The sequence below is a fragment of the Tiliqua scincoides genome, chromosome 4, assembly GCF_035046505.1.
Source record: "Tiliqua scincoides isolate rTilSci1 chromosome 4, rTilSci1.hap2, whole genome shotgun sequence".
In the NCBI taxonomy this organism is placed as follows: Eukaryota; Metazoa; Chordata; class Lepidosauria; order Squamata; family Scincidae; genus Tiliqua; species Tiliqua scincoides.
The window spans coordinates 172,319,053-172,346,820 of record NC_089824.1 but is presented as its reverse complement, the minus strand read 5'-3'; the positions used below and the strand labels follow the sequence as shown (position 1 = coordinate 172,346,820).

Below are 27,768 nucleotides of genomic sequence, written 5' to 3'. Positions count from 1 at the left end.
CATATAAAAACCCTTGGTTTTAGAGCTTTGTATTCATTGCTTCACTGTTCTTCTTTCCCTGTTTGTTCTTCACTACCTGTCCCCCAAGAACATAAGAAGAGCCCTGCTGGATCAGGCCAAAGGCCCATCTACTCCAGCTTCCTGTATCTCACAGTGGCCCACCAGATGCCTCAGGGAGCCACCACAGGACAACAAGAGACCTGCATCCTGGGGCCCTCCCTTGCATCTGGCATTCTGAGGTAAATGCCCTGCCTTGCTGAACATGGATTGTTCACCAACTTGTGCTGTGTCATATCACTCCCATTCTAGCTGCCATCTGAGAACAGCTATGCCAGCCAGCACCTGGGACTGGTAACACCCTGCAACTCCCTTTCCTTCCTACTCTGTCTTCTAGCCCCACAAGAGTAATCAAAGCAGTTGAGCAAGCACAGGTCAGCTAACCTTGTGGGCCACTTCTCTCAGCTGAAGTGTCCCTTCCTTCCAAAAAAGGCAGCTCAATTCCTTGGCCCTGCTCACTTCAAGGCTACTACTACAGTACAGCTACAGCTTGCTTCATAGCACTCTTTCTGTCTCTGAGGCCACTCTTTCCCAAGGAGGCTCACACAATCAGCGCCTTTGCTGCTATGGTCCCTGCAATACAACACTTGCCACAGAATAAGGGAAGGTAACTTTGGCCTGCAGTGCAGCCTTGCCAAAGACCCGTCAGCTCTCCTCTATTTTATGTTTTTGTAACATTTTTGTGGAAGACTCAACCTGGGGCTTCTTTTTCCAAATAAATTTCCTTGAAGGAGGCACTAAGGACTCTGAGAGGTGAAAAAATTGTACGTTTCCTTCACAGGCTTGGAATATCAGCCAGAAGTGCTTATGCAGTGGGAAAGACTAGATCTCCCACTGCAAGTGGAACAGTTGCATTCACAGTTTATTGCTAGTCTCACCTATTGCCTTTAGTCCATGGTTCAATCTACAGAGAGTCACTTGCAAGTGCAGCCTTTTGCTGTGGCCTGAACCCTTTCCCCTTTTCCACTAATCTCCCCGTTTCCCTCCTTCCTTCCATTCAAGAACTTCCGCTTCCTGTCTCTGGGTTCCTCTGGGAAGCCCACTGAATCTCCCTATGTCCCTTCTTCCTCTCCCCAATGTTCTCTTCCTCTTTGCTCTACCCCTCCCTCCTTCAAAGAGGTTCCTCTCTCCTCCCCTCTCCTTGTTTTTCCTCCTTCATTCAACAGGGCTCCACTATAAGTGACTGTCAGCTGAAGCATTTCCCCAGTCTTGATATTATGATGATATTTATTTACTGCTTTTCAAAAAAAAAGTTCACAAAGCTATTTACAGACCATGGGTGCAATCCTAAGTGTTCACTGGGCTGGTGCAAGTCCCTTGTGCCAGCCCAGGAGGGTTGCAAACCTGCTGTAAAGCATCTCCCTCTGAGTAAGCCGGCTCCTGGCTGCTCTGTTCAGGTGGAGCAGATCCAGGCAGATTGTCAGGTGCGCAAATCCACGTACTGAAGCCGCTGCGCCTCTCCCCGGGGTAAGAGGAAAACATTCCCCTTGCCTCAGGCCAAGCCTCAGCCAGCCCCAAACTTGGGCTGGATACAGCACAGGCCCGCCGGCCTGCCTGTTTCAGCACAAGTTAGGATTGCACTGTAAATCAAAAGGCTCCCTGTCCCAAAAGGGCTCGTAATCTTAAAAGAGATGCAACAGCTACTAAAAAAGTAGCTGAGGTGAAGAGGAACAGTTAACTCTTCCTCTGATAAATGTAAGTGGAGCACCACTTGAAGAAATGCCTCTATGACCAGTTAGCAGAGCAAAGTGGGTTATTTCAGTTATACCAGTTTGACCCCATTTTGGTTTTTGAGCACTAAAGTTCTTTTGCACCTTTCACTCTATTTTTCTTTCTCCACAGACACCCAACTGTTTTTCCCCCATGTGCACATGATACATATGCTTTTAAACTTCCAATAACAACGCAAACTTGGAGGTCAGAGTTTCTCATCTCCTAGTATGCTAAAAATGTTCCTGTGTCAGATCATTAGGACAAGGAAGAATAGCATCTCTTTCATGGGAGGGGAGGTAAAATTATGCTGTACTTGGGGGTTATTTCCCTCTTCCCCACAACGTTCAGCCCAGTATATGTGAAGAAATGCAACACTGGTGTTTCAAAGTATTAATTTTATTCATTGCTCATGGAGCCCTTCAAAAGCCAAAAGATACTTTGGCTTCGAGATCAAAACCTATAAATGTTGAACTTGATACATTGGATCTTGCTTTATTTCTGCTACTCAAGTAAGAAGCAAAGTTCCCACAGTAAAATAACCTTTATTATTTCATAAGGTGGTAAGTGGCTAGAATTATTACTAATAAACACTGGAAAACTTTCCAGAGCCAGAGCTGGTGAAGTTATGGGATTCAGTTATAATGAAAAACTTAATGTATGTCTGAAGTAGTAATAATTTAGATGTTATTAGATATAGGGAAGAATTAGATGATATCAGGTGGTACTGTATACTAAACAAACAGCACAATCTTATGCATGTCTACTCAGAATTAAGATCCACTGTGTTCAATAGGGTTTACTCCCAAGAAAGAGTACATAGGATTACAGCAAAAATTGAGTTTCAAAAAATAATTCCTCCTGTTGCGATTGGCTTGTGGGGGGGGGGGGGAAGGTACTCAATCTGCAACTTTTGATTTGTGAATTTTGATGAGATTTTATTCATCTATGGTAAATTATTTTATGCAACCCATTTTATGCATTTCTGCCATTATGCTTGGATCATTTTTTGTATTGTAAATGCAGATTTATCTGTCGCATTCTGAATAAGATAGTAATAAAATTAAAATGAAAAAATACTGATATTTTTGAACATGCATAGAGCATAATTTCCGATCTTTCACTGATTGCAGTCTATCTTACACGTGTGGGATTTGGGGGCTAGGGGGCTAGTAGATTTGAGTCCTAGCATCTCTCTTTTTTTAGAAATTATCCTCCTCTTTTTGCACCTTTCTCTACACTTTTGCCTCTACACTTTAACACAGTCACATAACTATTGTCGACAGAAAGGGGTATTGAAGGGTGAACAGTGCTTCTGTTTCTATAAAATCTGGGCAGTCCTTGAACATCTGTACGTGCATGAAAACTGCTGACTTCTGGTTGAAAGCTCCACTGGATAGTTACTTACCTGCACAGTCACTTTGCAGATAGTGCCACATACTTAGATTTCCCAGGGCTTCAGGGGTGACCTCCATAGCCTGAAGGGCAAGAGACATATCCTCTCCCTTTGTTTCTATCACACAGTTTACCTCACTCATTTTCAGCACTAAGACAGATACCTAAAACAACAAATCATAGAAGAGTTGAGTGTTGCATGGCTGCTCTCTCTCATGTTTCTTTCTGAGAAATAGTCAAAGGAACACAAAGGGGAAAAAAATCTGACCAGCTGGAGGCTGGAATCCTCTCCACTCTGAGAAACTGAGCTGTTGATGTAGGTTGATTCTTTTTCCTCCTCTGCCACTGGGCTTGCTCTTTTGCCTGCATCATCAAGGTCTTGGGGCAGCTGCCCTGGGGCAAGAAGATCCAGGCTAGGCTCTGAAGAAGAATGCAAAAGTTAAGTACTTTTGTATCTACTTTTGTACAATTTGTGTATCATAAATAAGATTGTCAGATTTGTGAAACATTTGACTTTAGCATTCATTTCCATACAAGAAGACAAGAAACAAACATTTGATCTATCTTCAAACATCTCATGTCCTTTCAGTGCAAATTCTATTATGAAGCGCCCCTCCCCAAAGTTCCTGCATCTGTGCCCTTTGCCACCAAGACAGTAGTGTATTTTAAATACACGGCAGGATTTGAGGAAATGCAAGTGGAAGATGATTTTGTGTAAATGTGATCCCAAATGTAGGCATTCTGTGCCCTCTAATAATGAGGTCTAGAACTGAATGCAGACATTCAAACAACATTAGCCTGAGCCTCTTGCATTGTGTGGTCATTTGGTCCTACAGTTTAGACAGAGTTCTCTCTCTTCCTCTACACATGAAAATGCTTTGATGAAGTTCTAGTCCACAAAAGCTTATGCTAGTCTTTAAGGTCCATAATCTTTTTGACTGTTTCTGCAGCTACTCCAGCAAGTACTTCTCATGACAGGTTATGAATGACAGTTCTAACAACTTTGCCAGGCTAATCAGGGCTTTGAAGTCAGAATTTTTAACAATTCAGCCTCCCATACTTGCTTTATTTATTACCTGACATTATAAGGAAGGGAGATAAGAAAACTGAAGGGAATAAAACAAGTTAACTGGTAACATCATTCCTCTTTTTCCCCTAGATCAGTATTTTAGCTCCAATTTGACTCCTGTTGAATATGTCTTAGCATAAGGGTCACTTGTACCAATAAAGGTCAGAGAAGGTAGTCTTCAAGATCAAATGAATTTTTTCCACCTGAACCCTGACATCCATCACCAGGTGCAAAACAGCAACCTGAAGGTTGAGTATGATGCAAAACAGTGCCTCAAGGGACAAAGCCTAGGAATTCAAGTACAAACCAACATCTGGTTATTACAGATCAGGGACAAACACATGATCAAAGGCAACCAATTAACACATCCATTTTACAGGGGAGTTACACAGTCTGAGAGAAAAAATGATTAGTACAAGGCCAGAGATGCTTCCTTTTTTTTTTTTTTACACTGTAATAGCCTAACATTTACAAGTCAGAAATCTTCCTCTATCTTTTGCAAACCAGCCAGAGATCTAGTGGTAGATTCCAATCTACTTTTTGCCTGTTCTTGACTTAGTTGATCAACCAAATACATAAAATAATCAAGGTCAGGGAACCTCCCCACCAATAAACTAAATCAATTCCCCCAATTCAATGTACTCTAAGCACACTACTGTGCAGATAACTAGGAAGAAATCCCACCAACCTTATTATTGTAATATTTCCGGCTAATGACCTACAAAAAGAGAATGTGTACAAGGGACAGGAAGAGGATGCTGCAATAGAGAAGACTTAAATATGGTTGTTCAATCCCAGACACAAAAAGCTACACATAAATATTTCAAATCATATGCATTAGGGCTGCGGTTTTCAAACTCTCCGGGAGTTTGAAACCCACAGTAAGTCTTTGCGGGGGCGGGGGGGAGGCAGCAGGGGGAAGGCAGTGATGCGATCCCCAGGATCGCATCGCTCAGGGGGCTGCAGGGACTGGGGTGCACCCTCCAGTCCCTGCAGCAGCCGTCCCTGTGTGTGGGGAGCCCTGCGTGAGCGCCTGCAGTGCACCCCAGGTCAGGGAAAGGGAGAGTGGAGCGATCTGCTCTGCCTCTGCAAAAGCAGAAGCAGAGCGCAATCACCCCTCTCTTCCTTTCCCTGACCTGGGGTGCCCTGCAGGCGCTCACGCAGGGCTCCCCACACACAGGGACGGCTGTGTGTGGGGGCAGAGGCCAGGACCTGCAGGCTGGGGCATTGTGACGCACCAGTTTGAATACCACTGCATTAGGGTATAGTTGATGTCAACTCTTTTCATATGGAAGGACTGTTTAGCATAAAGAGACTCGCACTCTCAACTTCTGGTTAAAGCATTATTAGAGACCAGTATCAATCTGTGATTACTTCAAATCAATGTACAGAATTCAGCCATTCAACGTTTAAAGCTGGTCTGACTTCCTTCCAAAGACTCCACAGCCCTGGATTCTATACAAGGATTTTCACTGAACCTCTTTCTCATTGTCCCAACCTTCCCCATGTTTTCCCAGCTCTGTGCTTTTTCCACTCCTCATTCCATCAGGTTTTGACTTTTTACCTCCACTGCATCCCTTAGGCCATCCCCATTCAGCTTCTAGGCAGGTCCCTGTGGCCCTTCGTTTGTCCTCTTTTTCTACATATCAGACTTTGGTCTACCAGCCTCCCCATTGCCAAAACACACAGCTCCCTCTACCCTTAGACTCTTTGTGAAGCTTTTTGTCCAGACAAGCTGAGTTTTTACAGCACTTATTTCCACTGTCAACATCCTGACTTTCTTCCCTCTGCAACTATGTTTGCAAACATTTCATGACATCAGATAAATTCTGTCAATTACTAGGGGCCCAATCCTATCCAACTTACCAGCACCAGTGCAGCCGCAAAGCAGCTCAAAAGTAAGGGAACAAATATTCCTTTACCTTCAGATGGGCTCTGTGACTGCTTCCCTGCCACAGGATGCAGCATACAACCCATTGGCACAGCTGCACGAGCACTGGAAAACCGGATAGGATTGGACCTTAGAAGAAGTCTGCAGTCAAATGACAGATATTTCTACACCAGTGTTTCTCAAACTGTGGGTCGGGACCCACTAGGTGGGTCATGAGCCAATTCCAGGTGGGTCCCCATTCATTTCAATATCTTATTTTTAATATATTAGATTTGATGCTACCATGATATGTGACTACATTTGGGGAAATGTTACAGACCTGTACTTTTAACAACCAACTATGTATAATCGTTTAACAATGACAGTCAATGGGACTTAGTCCTAGGTAAGTGTGGGTAGGATTGTTAAAAATTTTCCTGCTTGATGATGTCGCTTCCGGTCATGACATCACTTCCGGTGGGTCCTGACAGATTCTCATTCTAAAAAGTGGGTCCTAATGCTAAATGTGTGAGAACCACTGTTCTACACTATTTATATGGTTGTGAGTGACAGTCTGTCAGTAGCAGAAGACTAGTTTTAAACTTCATTGTTTCACAAGAAGAATCTTTATTATTCCTCAAGTTCCTTATTGATTGGCCTGTGCTTCCTATATTGGGACAACATATGTAACATTTTTCATGTCAACAAAACTATATTTATTGTAGAAAGTTTACACAGAGCATACATAAGCTACTTCTGATTACCAGAATCTATAAGCATCACAAAGCCATCGCTGCCATCACTGTCCACCGACAGCCTGTCCTCAGTACTACTGCCATCTAGTGAGCTGGTATCAAAGGAATGCTGGGAGGCAGTCCTTTTCATGGAGAAGAAACGCAGTCGTCCAGAACCACTTCCCACTGGAGTCAATGCCCCCTCTTCAGTCTTAGGTGCAGGATCCCTACCAAGAAAAACAGGCCAAAGCTGTTTGGTATAAGGGAGTTGCATCAATAATCACTGTTATAATTGTAAAGTGCCCATCATGATAGGTGGAGTAAGAAGGAATGACCTGTTTTGTAGAGGCCACAGGAAGTGAAAGTGCACAAGGTGTCTGTGAACTCTGTATACAAAAAGACATCACACCCTCAGAGTAACCCTCAGCCAGGCTACGCCCTGTTCATGATTGGTTGGCACATTTTGCCCTCATTGGATCCTTGCATGTGCAGCTCTTCCTTTGGTAACCATTAACTTACATAGAACTAAGGAAGAAAATGCATCTGGGAACAATGGACTAAATTTTTAAATCAGAACCTTGCACCAGTGCCATCGGTATCTGCTGTAAGGGTCAGGTTTCCTCACCTTTCAGTTGTACCCCAAATTCCTGCTTGTTTTTGTTGTCTCACATAAATTAATGGAAACAAGCCCCTATAAACAGAATCTACCCTGTAATCTGTATATCCTGACCAAAGATTCCATGCTAGTTTCCATGATGGGAAAAAGGAAACCGACTTTTATGTGAACAGCGTTGCATCCTAAGGAGCTCTTGCGGAAACTATCTTCCCTGCTTATTCCTCCCTATAGCATATGACTTGAGACTCCTCCCCAAGTCCCCCCAAAACCATTTCTGAAAAGGAACAGTGATGTGGGGAGTTTTCATTCAATACCCAGAAAAGAAAGATAGGTTTATCTGGCATTTAATTCATTTGGCATTTATCTGGCATTTAATTCACTTTCCTTAGAGTCATTTCCTACAATGTGAAGATAATACTTTACCTATTCTAGTTAAGGTCCGCAGAAGCGGCCCCTCCTGTTTGTCCCAACACTTTCAGACACATGATGTGTTGGCACCTGGTAGGCAGCCTTCTCTGTAGTAATGTTCAGGATTTGGGACTTCCTCCAAGAACTGAAACTTCCTCCCCAGGGAGATATAGAGGATTCTGTCCCCACTGGCTTTCCACTGAGATGCAACAACATGGTTGTTCCGGTGGGGTTTAATTTGTATATCTAAAAATTTTATTCAGCTGTATCTTGAACTGTGTTTTATTACTGGGTTTTAGTGCTGCTCTTATTATTGTTTTACTGATATCGTATTGTATTTATTTTGTTTGTTGATTTCATATTATAATTTTATCCTTGTGAGCTAGCTTGAATGCAATTATCTCGACAAAAATCAGATAGAAATCCCCATATAAATACATAGATTCACTTTCAAGAACATTCATTGTGAAGGATTTGAGAAGAAAAGCAAATTTTCTGCAGCCTAGAAAACACAGGTGGTGGTAATTTACCACCACCAACACTGTCATCCCAGTAATACAGCCTCTACCTAGATCAGCAATTTTCAACCTTTTTCATCTTATGGCACAATGACAAGGTACTAAAACTGTCAAGACACACCATCAGTTTTCTGACAACTGACAAGGCACACTGTGTTGCCAGTGGGGGGGGCATCCCCCAATGGCCCTACTAACAAATGACCCTCCCCCAAACTCCTGCAGCACACCTACAGACCATTTGAGCACACCAATGTGCCATGGCACAGTAGTTGAAAATTGCTGATCTAGACAGTTGAAAAAAAATCACTCACTTGGTTTGGGGATGGAATAACATTTTCTGCATAGTCGAAGCCATCTTTTCCTTGCTCAGACTGAAAGCATCTTTTGTCATAGACATGGCTTCTTTAGTGAGATCCATGGTCACATGCAAGGCTTCCTTAGTGGCATCCTTTGTTATATGTAGAGCACTTGATAATTCCATCTCCACATTCTTCAAGGGAATCAGCTCTTCTTGCCCATTGAGAGAGATCTGCATTACACCTAAAGGATCTAAAATGGAAGAAGGGCTGGAAGGAAGGACAGGGGGAGCCTGGGGAAGTCTGCCAAGGTCACTCTGTTTCTCTGCACCAAGGGTTTCTTCAGCTTCATGTGCTTCTTCAACAGCACCTCTGTCCTCAGTCATTTGACTGTGAAACTCTCCTCCTGCCATGGATCCATCACTCTGGGATTTCAGCATTGCATCTGGTAATGCAGTCATTCTCATATCTGTCCCCTCAATACCACTGTCTTCTAGTGCTTTTGTGGGACTGCCATTTCCTTTCTCTAAGCTAGCATCCAATTTCAGTACCCCGTCTTCAGCAGTCAGTCCCTCCCTACTATCTGAAGGAGAGATTTCAGATTCTATTAGACTTGTGGTATCTGAGTCTACAGACCTGGGTTCTGATGCAGAACTTGGAGTAGGATGCATTAGCAAGGCCACCTCAGCACTGTTGAACATGATGCCCATACAAGTGGTTAGGGAATCTAGTGGAGACCCAATTACTTCCTGAGTGTCTTGGGTCAACTGCTCTTGAAAAGTCAGCAGGACTTCTTTCATCCTAAGTAGCATCAAATACTGGTAATGGTTGAGTCTCACTTTCACGTGGGCACTAGAATACAGAAGCACATGAATGTCAGCAGATACTTCCACATCTTTATCATTTGTGTCATCATTAACAGTACAGATGCCCTCTTTGAAGACTTCCATTGCCTCTGGAGTACTGTAGATGCTTTTCAGGTTTTGCTCAGTCTTTGATCTTTGCCTGAACTGTTCTTCTTTGGAAAAGTCCTGATGTTTGGCCTGATTACTAAAGCTAGCAGAAGACTTGATTTGAACTGGTGAGGCAGAAGAGACCTGCAGCTCTGATGAATTGATTTCTTCCCATTTCTTTGGAAGGCAAGCCCACACACAAAGGGGGAATGGATTGATAAAGCTAAGGGGTTTGCCTTTTAAGCTCTTGGTTCCCTCAAAATCCAAGAAAATCTGGGTGAAATCAACAGACCAAAGGTCTTCAAAAATTGAGGACTTCTGAGGGGAATGGTGAAAGTCTGCACATTTCTGGGCTTTGGCGTCCACCTGGTAGGCATGATGTAAGAAGACGGTGTGCAGGAGGCTGAAGTTGTCCTGGAATCTAGGAAACTGGGTGTAGCTAGCGTGGAAGAATTCTGAATTAGCAAATCTACGGAACAGATTCTGGAGGGCTGAACAACTGCTGTGCGGAGTGTGCCGTGTGTTTGTAGCTGTCATTTTTGATGTGCGAATGGACAGGCAATGGGGACGGTCTCGGTGTTCGACTACTTTCTTCTCTACTGGGATGTTTAACTATAACAATTAGAAGGGGGGGAGACAGGGATGGAAAAGGACTGAAACAAACTATATTGCAAGAATGAAAATAAAAATAGATGCTATCAACTGAGGTGCGTTTAACATAAAAGATGCTTAATAATATATCACTCATTCTCCCAATAAAGAAGTGAGGGTATATTTGAAGGTTAAGATTTCTTGGGGCTACCCCCTCCTGCACAAAACTGCAAATCCCCAGCATTCAGCTTCCACATGCCCTATCAATGGCTGCGGCGTGGTTGATGGGAACAAGGGAAAGTTTTTTATCTGTGGCAGCAACCAGATCCCAAACCTCTTTACTCCATAATATTTATTATGTCATATTTATTTTAGTTTTCTGCCATTTCGTTAAGGCATTGCGGGGGTGGGGGGACTGCCTGCCTATAAAGCAACTGGATTTACTCTCCCAGGCACTGTTGGTGCTTCTTTGCTATGTTACTGTCAGTTCCTTAGTTTACTGATATTGTTATTTTATCACACATCACCGCAGACTATAAGTCGACCTCACAGATAAGTTGAGGGCAGGTTTTGAGCCCAAAAATCATGGAATTTTCTATGACCCTCGGATAAGTCAGGGGTGAAACTTAGGGAGGTGTCTGACTATAGTTTTGTCTGATTTTACCTGAGGCCAGATCCTGAAAAATAACCTACCAGTAATTGTTACCTAAGAACTATACAGTCTCTAATTTATTAAAAGCATAGTAAGTAAGTATTAAAAACACAGTATACATACATAGTACATATAGTACGTATACCTAGCATAGCAAAAACTGTTTTTAATAAGTCTCTAATTTATTAAAAACTATGATCAATCTCATAGATCAGGTGTCTCCAAACTTTTTGGCAGAAGGGCCTCATCATTACAGATATTCTTCTTTGATAAAAACACATGGGAGTGAAAGAAACTGGAAAGAACACCTCTTGCCCAGGGAAGACACTGCACAGTGGGGAGATTTAGATGCACATGGGGTTTCATTCCATCAAGCGGGGAGTCAGATCCGGGGGGGGAAGGGGAGTGAAAGAAACTGGAAAGCAGCACCTGATTTACTCAGATGTGGACCTCCTTCAGAAGGAGGGGCAGCGGTGCCTCCTGGGGTCTGGTGTGGGGTTGTAGGATTCCTAGCAGCCTCACCTCTCACCTGTCTGGTTCCCCCATTGTGCAAGCAGCCTGAGAAGCCCTGGAGGAGGCAGGGCAGTGCGGGGAAAGCCTGCTGGCCCAGCGCTCCCCTGCGCCCACTCAGACCCGCTGCACGCACTCACTTAAGTCCTGCCTCCCACGGAGACAGGGAGTAGAGCAGGGGTGTACTGGCTGCTGCTGCCGCCACCATCACTAGATGGATGGAGGGCAGGGAGTGTGCGGGGAGTGACCTGCGCTGCTCACACCCGAGCGCACGGCTGCGTCTGTGGCGGACACAGAGGGAGGCACACTGACCCTGCACCAGGGAGCATCTGGCGGAGAGCAGGCAGCACAGGACGCTTCCTGCATGCTCCCTGCCCTCCATTGGTCTGGTGACAGTGGCCCCCGTTCCGCTCGCTGCCTTCGTGGGAGGCAGGACTTAAGTGAATGCGTGCGGTGGCTCTGAGTGGGCGCGGGGGAGCGCCGGGCCAGCAGGCTGTCCCCCCACCGCCTTGCCTCCTCCAGGGCTTCTCTGGTTCCTTGCGCAGTGGGGGGACCGGCCGGGCAGAAGTGAGGCTGCCAGGAATCCCACAACCCCACAGAAGACTTCGGGAGGCGCCACTGCCCCTCCTCCTGCAGAGTCTCTCGCTGACCCAGGCAGGGTGCAGATGGCGCCCTTGCCTCCTCACCCTGTCTGCATGACTGCACAGATAAGACGGGGGGGGGGGGCGCGATTCTCCCACCATTTCCGGGCGCAAATTTATCGCCTTATAGGTGAGTATTTATGGTAATTTACTCTGTTTTTATTGTAAGTTGCCTGGAGCACCCAAATTGTGGCTGGAAAAATTACATATAAATAGCGTAAATACATAATTCTCTCCAATGGAACCACATCAGTGCACAACATAATAACGGAAAGATGTTCATGCTTGGTAAACTAATTTTACTGATTTTGGTGAAAAGGCTGAAGATTAATATACATGGAAACCAAATACTGTTCAAAGGCCTGTTCAACAAACAATTATTCATGTGAAACTGGGAATACTGTTTTCAAACATTTGAGTTTGAATTAATTTGCACTGATAACACGTATTTTACCAACACATCAATACCTTTTTCTTAAGCCAGGAACTTTTTTTATTTGCTCCGCTATGCCCCACTGGAGAAAGTTATAAACTTCTCACAGGTTGCACAGTGAGAGATAATGAGCAAAATTAACCTTCCAGGAAAAGCAGTTTGTCTCCTTCCTTTTGCCTTGTACAAGTCAGAACAGAATGGGGGGGAGGGGAATACCTTCAGCATGAAGCCATCCAGCCTGACATCAATGTGCTCATCCCGTTTTCCAGAGTTTTCCAGTTTGTAAATAGCTTTAAACTGCTGTAGGCTACGATAGAGGTCAAGGCAGAATAAATTCACCCAAAGCATGCTCACTGTGTCCAAGGTGAAAGTCAAGGCATTTAGCTGCAGGTACAAGTTTGGGCATGGGACTGGAGAGGTGAAGAAACACACACACATACCAAAAAACAGGTTAGAATTCACTAGTTAAAGGACAAGAATTATGGTGTTTTGGTTAGACCTGCAGCAGCATAAAACGAACAGCCATCTAGCTCACTCTCTTGCCTTCAATAACAATCAGTGTTGAAGCCCTCAGATGGCGCTATAAAGGAATGAGTAGTATCTGCTACTCTTTTCAAGTTTACAGACACCTCCAGAATAGTTATCATGAATGCCTGTAATTTGTCAGGTCCTTTTCTGAAGATAGTATTGGTTTTTCAATAACATCCTACACAATGTAGTTCTAGTAAATCATTCTCTGTTTGAAGTACTTTCTAGTTTGTTTTAAACTTCATTCAATTATTTGACATGCTTTGATTTTTAGCCCTTACCTTAAAAAGAGAAAAAAAACCTATTTACTTTAGTTGGCAGATAGCCCTGCACCTTGGATGAATCAGACTTAAGATACAGGACCCAGGGTGGGGTTATGCAGATAAGAACTGATTAAATTCTAAATGGCTCCCATTTGAGTTCTAAATCTAAATAAACAGGATGCAATCAGAGGCACAGTGAAGTCTGAGGTGGTGGGGAGCACCACTCTAGGCCAAAGGCTTGGCTCCCACTCCAGGGGTATCTCTGAGTACCCTTTATGTTCTTCCATGAACAATACCTGCTATTCAATTCTGAGAGAAAACTAAGGCATTGCACTTGGGAACAATGTAAAGATGGAAGTAAGACATATCTAACACCTTGCACATTGGGTGAGACCTCTTGGAGGAAGCAGTATCTCTACTTTCCCTATTGAAGGCAGCTTCAGGGTTGCAGAGAAGGGAGCCATTTATTTCCAATCCTTCTTCCCCTCTCAGTCAGACACTGAGTTAAATAGAGAGATCCAGGAAGGAGGCAGTGCTTAGCATTGTTTCCTTTATCTTTCATCATGAATAAGCTTCTGGCTTGGGGTAGGGAATTATTCCTTATGTCCTTTTCAGGGTATGAAAGACATGTCTAGTACATGTAAAATGAGGTTGATCTAAGTTTAGAAAAGCAGGCTAGTTCTTTCCCTCACTCCACCCAGCCCATATAGTTCTTTACCAAGGAAACCTAGCATCTACACATCAACTCTACCGAGGAAAGGTATACACCTAAAAAGAGCAACTGGTAAACTCTAATTCAGTGTAAATAAAGAAACAAATAGTTGCTGAGGGAATTCATAAGAGCAAGCATTACAAACGTGGCCCCCAATCACCACACTAATAACCAGTTTTAGGACAGCAGTTCTTTCACATCATCCCTCTCTTTCTCCTCATAGTTTCAAAATGAAATGTCATTTCTTATTTCCAGAAACATCTTCCGGAGGTCATGATTGACTTCAAGAAAGAAGTGATATCACATTTTGTTCATGTGACAGATTTCTCTGACCTCACAAGATCCAACTAAAAGTTCAATGCCCCTTGCCCTCAAGTCTAGTTTTCAAGACTGCAACAAATAGAGAGAGGGAATAGTTACAGTACTGAGAACTGGTTAGAGAAACAGTTTCCTGAGGAGTTGCGTGATGGTTACCTGCAAAGTCTGGATTGTCTGGCAAGTAGTACTCAGTGAACTCTATGTGAATCGCTGAGGTTTGATCAGGAAGATTCAATGATTTTCTCTTACATGAAAGAAGGGTTGAAGGTTTCTTACTATGCTGCCCAGCTGTGGAAACCTGAGGAAACAATAAGAACTTGAGAGTTAGAAAAACAGCATCTTGGTCATTTCTTCTGCTCAAACAAACTTAAACTTAAAGGAATGGTATTTTGTTACACTAGCTCAATCAGGATCTGAAAAATAAAAAGTCCTGGAGCAGAAAGAATGGAAACACTGAAAGTGAATGAAGACCACTACTACTACGACTAGCAGTGGGTCATCTACCAGGTTCTTTGGAGCAAGAAATGGTATATAATATAGCAAAGGCATGAGTTTAGAGCGGAAGACATTTACTGAAGCCTACTTTTAGTCATATGTGTTGAGACTAGCTAACTCAACATATCTCAACATGTGTTGAGACTAGCTAAAATCAAATCAAAAGATGAAAATAAGGCATTTGTATTGCAAAAATCAGAAATAATGTGATCAGCTTTTTCTGAACTGCTTTGGCTCAAAAGATAGGAACACAACTGAAAAAATTAACAGTGTGGCAGTAGGTATGCATAAATAACAATGCAGAGTTTTGCTTTTTCTGCTTCATTAAAAACTAGTCATATACGTGCTGCGCATGCATATCTCCATTACTTCAATACATTCAGCTTTAACAGAATTTTTGGCATTAACAGACTCTCGATCAGGGGCGTCACTAGGGGGGCGAGGGGCAGGTGGCGGACTGCACCAGGTGACATCACTAGTGGCCAAAATTGTGCAAACCTTTTGGAAAATTTGTATTTATATATACTATAAAATTATATATCATTAGAAAGGTAACAAAGCAGAATGCAATGAAACAATTCTGTCAACTTCTCTGTATCCTATCAAAGGTTATAGCCGAATAAATACTAAAAAACACAACTGCCCTATGTAACAAAAAGTGGATTTTCTTAACTCAAAACTGAGCAAAGAGACTGAGAACCAATGAGGTGTTGTTATGACACAGCATGTAACCAATAAGTTGTTACCATTAGTCAGCTCTCATTTCCATGTATCTGAGCTAATACTAGAACTCCTATTCAGTTATGTGAGTGTCATCAAGTTTGCCACTGGTTTTATGTTTTTTACTGATTTGTTGAGTGAATAATACATAAAAATTATTTACTTGCTATTGTTATGAATTACTAAATTATTATTATGCTTATGAGGAGATTCATGGAAGTGACAGCACGAGTTACTGCCCCTGGTGACATCAATCCTAGTGATGCCACAGCTCCCTATTAGGCTGATAAATCGAAAGTTCACAGTACTTCTTTGCAAGAGAAGGTTAACAGAATTTAGAGACTTTTTCAAAGCTTACCTGATGAATATCCAAATCATCAACTCGAATAACAACACAGCTAGATCGGAGTCTATTCCATGCAGGCCACTGGCATCTGAATAGGCTAGAAGGTGGTGTGTTTGCCTGGGGTACACCCTTCTCTGGAGAGCTTTTTTGAGAACTAGAAATAGTGTCTTAAATATATTTTTAAATCATCAGAACAGACAGAATTATGTCTTGCAGTCATTAAATAGTAACACTTAAACAAGGAATTACTCATCCTTTCTCTTGCACCTCCCCATCTCGTATAAATATGCATACAGTTCAATACTGATTGAGAAAATTCCAAAGTGCATAACACTGCATGGAAGAAATGTAATACATGTGTGTGCTACTTAACGACGGGAATACATTCTCCGATCCCCATTGCTATGTGATTAGGTCATTAATTGAACATTCAGTGTAATCCACTGCCTTTGTTGTGTAAACAGACACTCCCTGCCAGACACTAGCTGGCTGCACAGGCTACTGGAGAAAAACTGCCTCTTCTTTACATTAGGAGTCTCTCTGTTGTGTAAACAGACACTTTGCCTCATTAAGAGCATCTTTATTGCGCTTTGACCACCCTCGTATATGTGGACAGTTGTTCAGCGAACGGTTGTTAAGTGGTGCACACCTGTACTTTTGGAGAAAAGGCAGAATCATCTAATGCCTAAAATAGAGGTAGCCTTGTGTTCTTGGAAAGTTACTCAACTCCAACTCCAGAAACACTGGGTATGAAAACCCAATGACAGACCTCAACTTAGCTTATTAGTCAAACTTTATTTGTAGGTACCAATAATTCTCTCACATCTGTCATCATTTCCTTATTCACTGTTAGCCACTTTTGGGAAAAAGGTGGGATACTTTTGGTGGGATACTTTTGGGAAAAAGGTGGGATAAAGTTCTTGAAAGTAAATGAAATAAAAGCAAACTCAGGCTGGCTCCCATCTTTGACTGGTCAACTCTACAGGTTCTGCACAGAAGAAGAGGGTTGTGATGGTAGTTTCTGGATAGCACGTTTACCATGCTGTCATTGTTTTACTGCACCTTATCTCTGACCCTAACTTTCAGGTTAACATGGCGCATGTGTTATTTTGGCATAGTAAAAGGTGGAGTTTTCACTGTTGTCTATCAAAGAGAAGTGTACAGTGGATCTCTCTCTAGGCCCTTAGAAAAGATTATCTTTCTTTCACCTGTTCAGGGGGAAGGGAGGGGGTTGCTTAGAGAGAGAATGATTGATGGATTGTCAGTTGGCTGCCTTCTCTCTAACTATTGTAAAGGACTGTTTTTCTTTAATTGGTCCTTCTCATCAAGTTGAGATAAAAATCTCTACAACAGTAAGAAAAGCATTTTAAAGGGGTGCATTTTTCCCCTTCTCCAGGGATCAGCACATTCCTTCTCATCTGCAGTGGCCATTCATGTTGAGTCAAATCCGTGTAGAAAATAATCCGTGTATAACAAGGTTGGACCTGTATAAGTCTAATGTGTTTGTTACCTGGTTTCATTTTGAAAGGAGATTCCTTTCCTGCAGTTTTTGAGCTCATCGCTTCACCACATTTTCCCATTTTGATGAGGAATTCATCCACCAGCTTTTTTGCCCATTGTTCCCGGGTCTCCATGGCATCACAATACTGCACCCAGTGCTTACAACTGTCTCCTGCACAAAACAATGTAATTAAAAGACCCCCTCCTTTTCAGTCATCCATTATTGGAAAGCTCTCCTCTAATTTGGACAACCATCTCAAACAAGCAGTGCTGGGTATGTTTCCTTGTTAACTGTACAAGGTGTCATTAATATCCCTTAGCCATGTTTTCAGAAACAAGACCTTGTTTGCGATACTTTCCTTTCAGCACCATTCACCTAACAGCTTCACTGATCTTGCCACAGGGGTTTCAAATCAGAAATGTTTTCAAAATTATTGCTATAGCCTAGCCCACAAGGACTTATTTTTTAGCAAATAGAAGTACATTTATTACATTTGGTTGTCTTCTCCTGGAGCTGCATTTCTTTTGTGGGCACTCGACACTGGATTATATTTTGTCTGTTGCTATCATAATTACAGTGTGTAATGCTGTTGCACAACTATCCTAGGCAGTGGTCATCATCAAGCAATAACACAATCCCTTCCTCTCAGTTTTGTAATCTGTTTTTATGACTCTTTTTAAATTAAAAATTATTCTTTGTAACTTAGTATTCTTACTTGTTCAACCTCTTCAAAGTATTGCTTATTCAACCCTACATAAATGCTAACAAAAACCCCACAAATATACCTGAATAAGAGCCCAGTCCTGAGCTGCCTGGGGTGCATGGCTGCGGCAGCGCCAAAAATGGCTGCCGCTGCATCCTGTGCACCCAAGGCAGCCGCTGGCGGCACTTCAGGAGAAGGGGACTTCTGTCACCTTCCCCCGGGTAAGTGCAGTAACCCCGCAATGGGGCTACTTGATTGAGGTAAAAGCTTCCGTGTCGAGGCAAGCCCAACATGGAGGCTTTGGATCTGCTGAAGCAAAGATCCTCCAGTCCCGCCTCCCTCCCTCCCCCAGCACACCTTCCCCCACCCTCTCCCCACCTCCCGCCTCCCCGTCACCCCCCCGCCCACCTCCCCCCCGCCTTTCCTTACGCCCTCGCTTACCTCTCCACTACTTGGTGGTCTGTGCAACACCCAAGCAGCGGAGGCCAGGCACCTGGCTAGCACTAGCTCAGAGCCAGCCAGCACTGGGCTTGCACCAGCGCTCACCTGGCATTAGGGCTTGCAAACATGCCTTATGGCATGTTTGCAGTAGCACACCCTGGCTGTAAGCCGGTGCACAGAGCTCAGGATTGGGCTCTTAGAAAGTTGTCCTCCCACCCATTCACCTACTTTTTTTGGGCATGTTTTCCCTCTTCTGGTTAATCTATTTGGTGGGGATGGAAAAAAGGGGAAATCTATTGGTTTCGCATCAGCATGTGCTGCTAATATCATCTTAGTACAGTATTAATAAAATTTGGCAGGGCTATACTTTCTTCGAACACAGAGAGGCGCCTTAAATTTCCATTTTTTCCATTTCTGCTTCAGTCACACATGAGACTCATGGAGGGTTCTTACCTGCCCAATGGAAAGGATAATAGTCAAAAGCCATCCTCCTGAAGGTTAGCTGCATTGCACCTCCAGTTATTCCGTGTTTGGAGGCACCTATAGGAAGATGGAAAAAGAGAACATCAAGACATCAGGGAGTATTATCATGATGACAGGTGCTGAATCCTAGTGCTTACAACAGAGAAAATGAGTTTTTATCCAATAGTGATCCTGCCCCTCTGTTTACATTGACAGTTTTTTAATCTCCAACATCCTGCTAGGTTCTGCTTAGCATTCCTCAATATTTTTGGGAACTTAACTAAAAACACCAAGATATATTTGCTGATACTATGGGTAAAGAAAGCAACCAAAAAAGAAAGACTGGAACAAGGTTAAAGAAATAAAAATTATGAGGGAAAAAAGAGTTATGTGAGAGATATATTGTTCTAATAATAGAGTCTGTCAAAGATGTGGGCGAAGGGTTATACAGTAAATAGCAGCAGCCATTGCAGATGGAGCGCAATCACATTGCAGTAAAATTAAAACTTAAGAAAAATAGAATTCAGACTCAGCAAGAAGAAGCCCTTTAATAACAAGATGGTTCCCCAAGGAGGCAAAAGTTCCACTGCCTCAAAGATTTTAAAACAAGAAGCAAACTATTACCAGAAAACACAATCCGATAATAATTCTCCAACGGCTCAACAGAAAAATGATTTAGGTCAGCTATGCCAAATTTTTTCAATAAGAGTTCCAAAGCCCTTAGACACCAAAGCAATTTGAAAGGGCCAGCATTTTCTGCCCAGTATGATCAACTGAAACCAACCCATTGTTAGTTCTGTTTACTTATCACTCCAACATCCACCAAAAACCTCATAAAAATATTCAAACTGGTCTGATTTGCTCAGCTCAAAGGAAAAACCAGCAGGGTGAAAATCAGCACACAACAGATCTTAAACTTGCATTTGCTGAGGTTACACAAATGTAGGGGCAGAGGGATGTTTAAATGTCCTTCCCATTCCTGGCTGCTTTCTCCTTAGCTGGGTTTACTTAGGCTTTCAAAGCCTAGCTTGGGGTGGGGGTGGGGTGACAGAATAACTGAAACTCTCTAGGGGAGAGAGTTTCAGGAAGAGTTAAACACTTGTAATGTTTAAGTAATGCAGTTCTCAACACCAAAGGTTTAAGACCCACATATCTCAACTACAGAGGAGGACAGGCAAATTGGCAATCATTCTGAGTCTAATTAATATGAACAACAGTTCTTTATTTTATAATATAAATGAAAAAGTTAACACAACTAGTGAATTAACAAATAGAACAATAGGTTGTACCCAAAGAAAGTTGGTCTGCAATCTTATGCACACTTTCCTGGGAATAAGCCCCATTGAATTCAATGAAACTTACTTCTGAGTAAACATTCACAGGCTTGCACTCATGATTAACTTAAATCCCATTAATTTCAATGGGACTTAATCATGACTTTTTCTGGATACAATCCAATGAACAAACAACCAAAAAAACCATATAATTGATTCAATGCCAAGATACCATTTGTTACTGTGGCACAGCGTCATTCAACTGCCATGAGTAAGAATGAAAGAACTGTACAGAAACAGCTACAGTTTCTGTTGCTAATTCTTCTACTTCTTAGGGCACAATCCTAACCCCTTATGTCAGTGCTTTCTAGCACTGGCATAGCGGTGCCAATGGGGCATGTGCTGCTTCCTGCAGTTGGGTGTCACTCACAAAAGCCTCCTCAAGATAAGGGAATGTTTGTTCCCTTACCTCAGAGCTGCATTGCCCTTATGTCAGTGCTGGAAAGCACTGACACAAGGGGTTAGGATTGCGCCCTTATTGTCTCATATATCTGCTATCCCCACCTGTCTTATCTTCTTCCTTTCAGCTCTCTCAATCATCAACTAGCCTTTTCTCTTTCTTCTTTCCCAACACTGATGGTCCCCTTTTCCTGCATTTTATAAGGTCATAGGAGTAGGTACTGCACACATACAAGCAAAGTATGGTCATAAGGTTGAGACCCCTATGTTTTCCTCAAAGTTTAGTTTTCCCTAGTTATTTAGCATAGCTAATGTAGTGATGTGTCACAATATTAGAAACAAGGCACTTAATTTCTGCTTTCCTGTAAAAGTTAATCATGAATGATGCCCATAATGTGGTCCCTCATAATCTCATTTTGATTCAGATTGATAATTTGCTTTTATTAGACCATTGGAAGCAACTCACAATGTTAATGTTATGTAACAATTCTATTATTACATACATTCATTGTGTAACAATTCATTGGAGGGAGTAGAGTAGGGTTGACTGAAACAGGTTAAAATATATTTTTCAATAAAATACAAAAACAAAAATAGATATTTTCTTAGCCATCCTCTTTCCCCAGTGTTAGCTCAAGTCCAGGTACCTGTCTCTCGATTATGACTGTCATCACAAATGTGAAGGTCCAGACGGGAGATAAGAAGATGATAGGAAGACTCTTTCATGTCATGTTTTTCAAAGTATTGGCTGATTGCTTTATGGCTACTTCCAAATGACTGGGGCCAGGACTGCTGGGCACTAGGAGCAGGTGGTGTGATCTTTAACACAGAAATTAAACAGATGTATCAGTAAAGAATCAAAGCAATGGAGTGGATTTATATTTTATGTGCAAAGAAAAACCTTAGCTTACACTAAAATACCAGTCAGCAGAGAAAGGCATTTGATATAATGAGGCAATGCCTTTCAAAAACTTATTTTTCTGTACGACCTCATTGTCTACCTAGATAGTATAGATCACTCAGATTGCAAATAAGGAATAATTTTCTCTATTTTCACTATGTGATCTTGACTATATCTTGATCTAGCACTCTCAAAAATAAGATTAATGTGACTCAACCACCACAGAAAGATATTTACTGTTTGAAATACAATAGGTTGAATCAAAACAGAACCACAGATGGGAAGAAAATAGCTGTTTGTGCTGTTCCTCAAAGCACGTATTCAAGAGCTTGCACAAAGAACATATCTGGATTTAGTTCTGCTTTTGTAGTGCAGTGGTACTCAAACTGATGGGTCGCAACACACCAGCTTGTGTAAAGGTCCCTGGTCCCTTTAAGAGGTGGGGGAGGGGGCAAGGGCAGCAAAGTGAACTGCAGGATCGTGTCACTAATGGGGAGTGCTTATATTCATGGAGGGCTGCTGCAAGCTGCAGGAGGTACAGGGAGCCCCATGCAGCCCTCCGCAGGGCTCCCTGAGGCTTAGAATGTTCAAATGGAGCAATCACAAAGCACTTCCTGTTTGCAAATGCAACTAGGAAGTGCTTTGTGATTGCTCCATTTGAACATTCTAAGCCTTGGGGGGCCAACAGAGGACCCCCACACCTCCTGCTGCTTGTAGCAGCCCTCTGTGAGTATAACCACCCCCTTGCACACCCACTAGCGACATGATCCTGTGGATCGCTTCGCTGCCCTTGCCCCCACCCCTTCAAAGACATACCCTGGGAGTAAAACTGTGGAGAAGTTTGAGAACCGCTGCTTTAGTACAACATGACACAGTCCTTCGGTATGAAGAAGGCACCTTCCACATGCACAAGAGCCCCCTTGGATCCAGCTCACTATTTATATTATTAATATGCAAAGTCATAAAGTATATACCTCTCTGAGTTTCATCAGGATGAACACAAAGACACTGTCTCTCAAGGTCTTTCCATCCGAAAAACATTATCTTCTCTTCACATGATACTCTCTATCTCCATGCAATTGTTGTTGGCAATCTTCAGTCTTGGAAGACTATGGTATCACGCTCTGAATGGTAGTTCTAAAACAGTGTCTAGTGTGGCTGAAAAGGCCAATTTGGGAATGACAATCCCTTCCACACTGAGAATAGATGTAGTCTGTCCCTGGTCTGTCTCCCTAACTACGGGCTTTCCTTCCTTGCCTCTTTGCCTCAGTCTGCTGGCCAAGTGTCTCTTCAAACTGGGAAAGGCCATGCTGCACAGCCTGCCTCCAAGCAGAACGCTCAGAAGCCAAGGTTTCCCTTCTGATGAGGTCTAAAACTAAGGCCTTCAGATCCCTCTTGCAGATATCCTTATATCACAGTTGTGGTCTGCCTGTGGGGCGCTTTCCCTGCACTAGTTCTCCATAAAGATGATCCTTTAATCCCATGCAATTACTTAGCCAAAAATCTGTGGAACATTCTATAGAAAATAACTTTGAAAGATATAGAAAATTAAATTGGTTCATGAGTAGAAGAATACATATGCTACACTGACACACAGTTGATATTATTAAGAGATTACTAGTGCAATTTATGGCAATCAGCAATGGGCAGTGCAATCCTAACCTGCACTGGAACAGGCAAGCTGAATGGCCTATGCTGCATCCAGCACAAGTTAGGTGCAGGCTGGGATGCAACTCGGAGTAACAGAACTTATGTTCCCTTACCCCGAGTAACGCATCAGCCAGCCCTATGGGATACTCTGATTTGCGCCAGCAAAATCGCTGATGCAAATCCGAAGTGAAGGTCATGGAAGGCCATCCAGGCCAGGGACGGGGATTAGGATCTGCCCTAAATGCCGGATCCTGGTCTCACCCCCCTTCCCGGATTGTCCTGCCTTGTGCCCATCTCCCCAATCTCAAAATACCCCCATTATGCATTTCCCCGTCCTCTCCAAACTCCTGCGCAGGTCACCCTCAGCCGGCTCTTTCTTACTTGGTCTGGGTAGCGCAGGGCCTAGGTGAAGACCATGTAAACAATCCAGCAGAGGAAGAAAATATTATACCTAGTACAGACTTCTTCACTGTTTTCTCAAGCTGCAATTATTCAACACAGTCACATGCATGTATAAGTGAGAGCTGCTTACCAGGACAGGTTCAGGAGCCAGACTTTTCCTCTGTTGGGCTGACTTCTCCATGGCTTCACTCAAAGACTCTGCATACTTCATCATGGCCTTTAGCTGAGAGTCAGTCAGCACCCACAGCAAATCATCAAGGAGGAACATCAGCTTGGATGCCATCACATTGCAATCCTTTGTCTGTCTCAATGAAGGACATAAAAAATTGTACCACAGACATTTGGGACAGAAATAATTACACTGCAGTTAGAAATCACAAAATCGATGGAATAAGCTTCTGTGAAAAACAGAGGAAAACAAAATTGAGAGAGAAGTTGAACAGAGACTTGTCTCTCTTCTAATTTTGTTTCCAAGTGTTTTTCACAAATATTTTGAGATATTTGGTGGACGCTATATTTCCCCTACATGAAGGGCTAATCATGTTATGATAGCACTCTCATTGTGGCAACTGGGAAATAATCATGCGATTTTTATGCGAACTAAGAACAAAATATTTATATTTAATTTTTATTCCTGATTCTTTGTATATCCATAGAACATACCATAGTATAGAGAGAGGATACAACAGAGTCCAGAAAATAGCACCGAACCTTGTAGAACTAACAGCCCAACCTTAAACAGTGCTGGCGCAGTGGGGCCACATGGCCCACACTGTATCCAGCATTGAAATTGGGCGGGCTGGAGCTCTCCTTGGTGTAAGGGAACATTTGTTCCCTTACCTTGTGTCAAGCCCCAGCCTGCCCAATGGGCCTACTCAGATTTGTACCAGCTAAATCACTGCTGCAAGTTCAAGTAGCACTATGTAGGACTTTCAGGCCCCGTACAGGGGTTAGGATATAGCAGAGGCCTCCTCTGCTGTCACCACCCCCCTTCTGAGCCTGAATCGCCCTCTCCCCATCATTCTCGTCCCAAAACACTCCCTCTCCCCCTCTGTTCTGCCTCTGCCCCCACCCCTCTGACTCCCAGCGCAGCACTTATTTTCTCCAACAGCCATCAGGCTGGATTCAGCACTGGCAGAAGGGTGCATGCCTTACTGCTGACTCTGCCAACTCACAAATCATCACGAATGTGCTTTATGGTGTGCAGTGGTTGCTGCACTGAAACTAGCCTATATTAAGATTAGGTTGTAAATCATTGAAAAAATACTGTATATTCATTGCCAGGAAAAAAAAAATGCCTAAGGATAGATGTTACTAAATGCTTAAGTTGTAAAAACTTGACAAGTAATCTGCAAGAATAGCCAGTGTGATATAGTGACTAGAGCAGGGATGTCCAAACATTTTGGCAGGAGGGTCACATCATCTCTCTGACACTGTGTCGGGGGGCCAGGGGAAAAAAGAATTAATTTAAAATTTAAAATTTGAATAAATTTACATAAATGAACATATTAGAGATGGAACTTATATGAATGAATGAAGGTCTTGCAGTAGCTCAAGGCCTATAAAAGGCCTTGCACAAAGCAAGGCCAGCCTTTCCTTCGCTGCCACTGCTACATCACAGACATGAAACAGCAAGTAGTGGAGGGAGCTCAAGTGAGAGGTCGAACAGTCGTTCTCTTGCTGAGAGGCCAACATGGGCTCCAGCAAGTCTCTGGAGGGCCAAAGGCTCATTGGAGACTGGGGGCTCCCCAAGGGCCTGATTGAGAGCCTCCGAGGGCCACAAGTGGCCCCCGGGCCAGGGTTTGGGCACCCCTGGGCTAGAGTGTCAGAATAAGATCTGAGAGATTCATTTTCAAGTCCCCACTCAGTCATGAAGTTCCCCAGGTAACTGTGGGTCAGTCACTCCCTTTCAGCCTAAATACTCACAGGGTTGTTGTGAGTATAAAACAATTTATTCCAGCTTCAGAATGTGGGTTTTCTAATTATTCAAACCCATTCATATGCCTGATTTTCAGCAGAAGACAAAAGAGCACTTTATCTGATTCCCAAGTCATGCATCCAAAGTATTCTATCTTCCCCTTTTCTCCAAAGGATAATATACTCACCTTTCTCTTAAGAGAAATTTGGATTCTACCCTGGTTGGTAATAAGCCTTAGAGGTGTGGTGATAAGATCTTGATCGCCATTATCTGTAGCATCTGCCTCTATCCGAAGAGTCTGCCAGGTGAGTTCTTTAAATGTTAAAACCTACCCAATGGGAAAAGAGGCACAGACATGTGTAAAGGAAGATGGTGAGCTGCTGCTGATGAGACAATGTATTTATAGCAAACTACAGATTGGGAAATAGACTTTACTGAAATCAGAAGCAGAACTGCATGTTACAGAGCACTAGAGCCCTGACTCAAAGTTACTTCATGTCACAGCAAAAGACATGTAGGAAGGCGCAATGTTTGTTGAATACCCATTTAGTAACCCCACAGGAACGTCCAAAGTATCCAATCAAGATCACAAATGTACAAATCCTTGTAGGTTTGTGGAAGAGATTCTGAGTAAGAGCTCACCTACTTATGGCCCTACCTCTCCCCTGTGTGAATCAGTGATACGAGTAAAGCGCAGGTCACTTTGCTGCCAGTTGGGGTTGACGCTGTATCCTTGGAGCTGCCACAGTTCAAAAGAAGCATGGAAGGCTCTGGAGTGGATCTTGATGGTGATAGAGTTGACGACAATAAACATACCCTCCACTACCTTCTCTGCAAAGCCATATTCACTATAAGAAGAGAATTAGGTTTTAGCAGAGCAGGAAACTTTAGGTCAGGCTGATTATTTCAGCATATAACGTTTCGGTGAAAATTAAGCTAAGCAGCATGGACAGGCAGCAAATTCAACAAATTTATAAGCTGTAGATGTAACTTCAGTATCAAGGTGCACTATACGTTTGAGATTTCTCCTGCCCACGAATAAAGCTCACTGATTTAGCCTTGGCATATTTTATGTGATGCTTCAACAGTAATGTACAGAGATGAACAATTTGTGCTTTTCTTCCTCTGACACATCACAAATAATTACAAGGATAAGATATTAAACATGATACTCAAATGCTACAAAGTGTTGACTTAAAATCCTCAACAACTAGAAAGAACCTGAGGATCATAATATTTAACCTGAACATCAAAGCAGAATCTTCTACATATCAGCCACTCATGTAATCCAGAGCAAAGCATGTCAAAGAGACAGTAAGCAAACAAAGTTCATCACACCCAAAGTGTTGGAAGATACCGTATTTTTCGCTCTATAAGACGCACTTTTCCCCCCCCAAAAAGTGGGGGGAAAAGTGTGTGCGTCTTATGGAGCGAATACTGCAAAAAAAAACAAAAACAAACAAACAAAAACCTCCGCCCCTGGCCCCGCCCCCTGCCTGCTCTGCTCGGCTCCGCTTCCCAGGAAAGCGTGGGTGGGGTGGCAGTCTTGCTGAGCAAGCCCGTGTGTCTACTCAGAAGTAAGTCTCAGACTCACTGGGACTCACTCCCAGGAAAGGGGGGGGGGATGGCAGGCTCGCTGAGAAAGCCCACGTGTCTACTCAGAAGTAAGTCTCAGAGTCACTGGGGCTCACTCCCAGGAAAGCGTGGGTGGGATGGCAGTCTTGCTGAGCAAGCCCCTAGAGCAGGGGTGCTCATTACGTCGACCCTCGAGCTACCAGTCCATCTCCAGGCGAAATGAGTCAATCGCGGGCTTCTCTCCTGTCCACGCATCCCTAGGAGTGAGCCCCTGGCAGGCTTGTGAGCCCAGGGAGCGAGCCTAGGGAGTGAGTCCAGGGAGCCCAGGGACTGAGACGGGCTCCTCCCTGGGAGAGGAGGCGCTGGCAGGCTTTTCTCCTGTCCACTCATCCCTGGGAGTGAGCCCCATTGGCTCTACTGGGGCTGACTTACCTTTCCCCTGCTTTTGCACTGGTATGTATGGAGATCTGCGCCCCCCCCCCACTTCCATCTGTTGGTTCTGTGTGCAAGGGGTTTTGCAATGGCCTTGCTGTGACGCCTATACAGAGATCTTACCTGCCCCACACTTTTCCCCTGCTTTTGCACTGCTATGTATGGAGATCTGCGGCCCCCCCCCCACTTCCATCTGTTGGTTCGGTGTGCAAGGG

The 27,768-nt window shown here is 43.3% G+C and overlaps 1 protein-coding gene across 1 annotated transcript in view; it reads right to left on the bottom strand.

Annotated features, from left to right (window-relative positions):
• BLTP3A (bridge-like lipid transfer protein family member 3A) overlaps positions 1 to 27,768 on the bottom strand; it is a 65,906-nt gene that overhangs the window by 11,501 nt on the left and 26,637 nt on the right. The window contains exons 5-17 of the mRNA XM_066624296.1: positions 26,205 to 26,394; positions 25,734 to 25,874; positions 23,759 to 23,929; positions 21,323 to 21,494; positions 18,934 to 19,020; positions 17,346 to 17,507; positions 15,848 to 16,002; positions 14,431 to 14,572; positions 12,670 to 12,863; positions 8,689 to 10,238; positions 6,866 to 7,062; positions 3,431 to 3,582; positions 3,176 to 3,326 (exon numbers count right to left, since the gene is read on the bottom strand). Coding sequence (XP_066480393.1) covers positions 3,176 to 3,326; positions 3,431 to 3,582; positions 6,866 to 7,062; positions 8,689 to 10,238; positions 12,670 to 12,863; positions 14,431 to 14,572; positions 15,848 to 16,002; positions 17,346 to 17,507; positions 18,934 to 19,020; positions 21,323 to 21,494; positions 23,759 to 23,929; positions 25,734 to 25,874; positions 26,205 to 26,394 — 3,464 coding nt within the window. The remainder of the gene's footprint in view (positions 1 to 3,175; positions 3,327 to 3,430; positions 3,583 to 6,865; positions 7,063 to 8,688; positions 10,239 to 12,669; positions 12,864 to 14,430; positions 14,573 to 15,847; positions 16,003 to 17,345; positions 17,508 to 18,933; positions 19,021 to 21,322; positions 21,495 to 23,758; positions 23,930 to 25,733; positions 25,875 to 26,204; positions 26,395 to 27,768) is intronic.